Source organism: Hirsutella rhossiliensis (genome assembly GCF_020360975.1).
Source record: "Hirsutella rhossiliensis strain HR02 chromosome Unknown scaffold00005, whole genome shotgun sequence".
NCBI classification, from domain to species: domain Eukaryota; kingdom Fungi; phylum Ascomycota; class Sordariomycetes; order Hypocreales; family Ophiocordycipitaceae; genus Hirsutella; species Hirsutella rhossiliensis.
This window is the reverse complement of record NW_025408671.1, coordinates 5,369,756-5,372,033: the sequence shown is the minus strand read 5'-3', so window position 1 is coordinate 5,372,033 and position 2,278 is coordinate 5,369,756. Positions and strand designations below refer to the sequence as shown.

Genomic DNA, 2,278 nt, shown 5'->3' with positions numbered 1-2,278 from the left:
CTGGCTTCTTCTGGGTCTATGGAGTGACGCCCAGGCCAGAGCAATCTGGCTGCCAAGCGTGTGCAAAAGGTTTTTGAGTGCGGGGACGGCGACGGTGAGGCGTATGAATGTCCGAAACGTTACGCCTCTGATTTTCACTAATCCTGGCACGGGAGTATTGTTCACGGAGCCGTATCATGTCACCTTCACGCAAAAGATTGAAAGTATTGAGAGAGGCGGCTGAGAGCGGAGAAAAAGACCGGTCTATAAGATGTTGCATAGACAAATAAGGATAGAAGCATTACTTCATTCAAGCTGGCACTTGCGCCACGTATGCCCTCTCTATAGTTGCGAACCCCGAAACTTTTTGAGTCGAAGTGAAACGGAAAGTCGAAGTCGTTTGTCAGGCCCCCAAGCTCTGTTACATGCCTCGAACACGGATTACAATAGCAGATTATGGTCTTGGCTTGAAATGTGGGAGGAAAATGTGTGGGCATGGCCAAGTACCTGAACTCGGTCGAGAGCATTGACCATTGTTTGCGTCGTGGCACTAATGCATTACTCGTGCCACGACCCACTTACTAGGGAGGCCTCAAAGTCGGCCAATCCCCACTGGGGGGCGGTTGACCTAGAAAAAGCTTGTTGACCTGAAAAAAAAAAGAAGTACATAAGAGCCCCGCCATTTTGCTAGAACTTAAAAGTAACTCTCTTCCCGCGATAAGTGCAACACATGTTCGCTTCATTGCAAGCTAGTCATAGCAATGCAAATGCATCACCATACTGCCTTTGAGGTGTTTTTGGTGTTTTGGCATCGAATTGAGCTCTAATCGATTTCTTCTTCCTTCCCAGCCTCGAGCGCGTCTTATGATTCCTCTTCATTGCATCTCGATGCCGTCAGCTTCCAAGGAAAGCGTCTGACGGCAAATAGTACGCTTATTTGCCTCCATCACCACTAATTCGGCTCCGGCCACATGATCGCCCTTTTCCCTACGCCGCGGTTGTGTAGCTCGCAGAGAATCCTGTAGCTTGCGCACATCCACTCATTGCAATTGAGGTGTGCGCGCTTGTCGCCCTGGCGCAGAGACCTCTGATGTCTCGAATTTTCGCCTCTGTGATGCTAATCCTGACGTTGAAGCGTACCTTGCGAAGCCAGCGGCGTATATGGCCAGCTTCGTCGCGAACCTCCTTATTCCTGACTCTGTGCCTCCTCTTCTTGTGCCGCTTGTCTATGAGCTATTTTAGCGTGGAATGCAGCATGGAAAGGGGGGCTGCCTCAAGAGCAAATTCAACGATGGATTGAGCGTATTCTAACGCATATCTAAAAGATCGTTGAGCTACAGGGAGGGAATGAGCAGAAGGAAGGCCGGGATCACCTAAAAAGTAATATTTTTATAATATTTATCCTTAATTTACCCTTTATTTTCATTACTTATACCCCTTTAGCCCTTTTTACCTACCACCCTACCACTTTCCCCTTAGACCTCTGTACGGAATACTTATAAGGATATTCGTAGCTAGCTTCAGGACAATCACCGAGGTGCGACAACCTCAAGTCGCCGTCTAGGATTCATCAGCGACCGAGAACATGTCTGAAGCCAGCTTGGGTCTGTCATTATGACATGGCCGGCAGTAAAAAGTCGATGCCCTTGGCCCAAGATGATGAGCACCTCGCGACTATAAATCTCGGCTCCAGGCCCTCTCTTGTGCCTCCCAATCACCCAAACCCAGTATAATCCTTTCAATCGTCTTTGTACCATCTTCATCGAGTCCTCCTAACTTCACACGATGAAGGCCTTTGCAGCCATTCTCGCGGCTTGCCTCGCCAGCGGCGCCCTTGCCGCGTCCGAGGGGGGAGCAGCAGCGTCAAGGATGCAGGCAGCCGACGGCAGTTTGGGCGCACCCAACGATGCCCAGGACGGCATGATGGATAGCAAGGGCAACGTTCGTCGCGCCGAGATGAGAGGCAAGAAGAAGAGAAAGAAGCGCCGTGTCTGAGGGATGGGCGGGGACAACAATCGAGCCACGACCAACGCCTTCACATTATGCCGACCAGGACGGTGCGCGAGCATCACTCACTCGCCTGGAATATCGGTGCCGCAATGCTATGCGTGGGGGAGGGCGGAGGGGGGATGATGGGCTCCTTGGTAGATGACTGTGGATAGGGACCGAAGTAATAGGCTGCGATGAATGAAACATCCAATTCCGACAATGTCTCACAGGGGGCAGGTTGACGATGTCGGGGCCGTCTCTGATCGCGAAAAAGCTTCACCTTTGATGTTGCGCTAATGCGATGTTGTAA

The 2,278-nt window shown here is 51.0% G+C and overlaps 1 protein-coding gene across 1 annotated transcript; it reads left to right on the top strand.

The window, feature by feature from the left end:
• Positions 1 to 1,764: 1,764 nt before the first annotated feature.
• On the top strand, positions 1,765 to 1,974 carry HRG_06144 (uncharacterized protein; the record flags this gene model as incomplete). The annotated part of the gene is made up of 1 exon (XM_044864615.1): positions 1,765 to 1,974. The coding sequence occupies one exon, from the start codon at positions 1,765 to 1,767 to the stop codon at positions 1,972 to 1,974; it is 210 nt and encodes a 69-aa protein (XP_044721147.1).
• Positions 1,975 to 2,278: the final 304 nt, after the last annotated feature.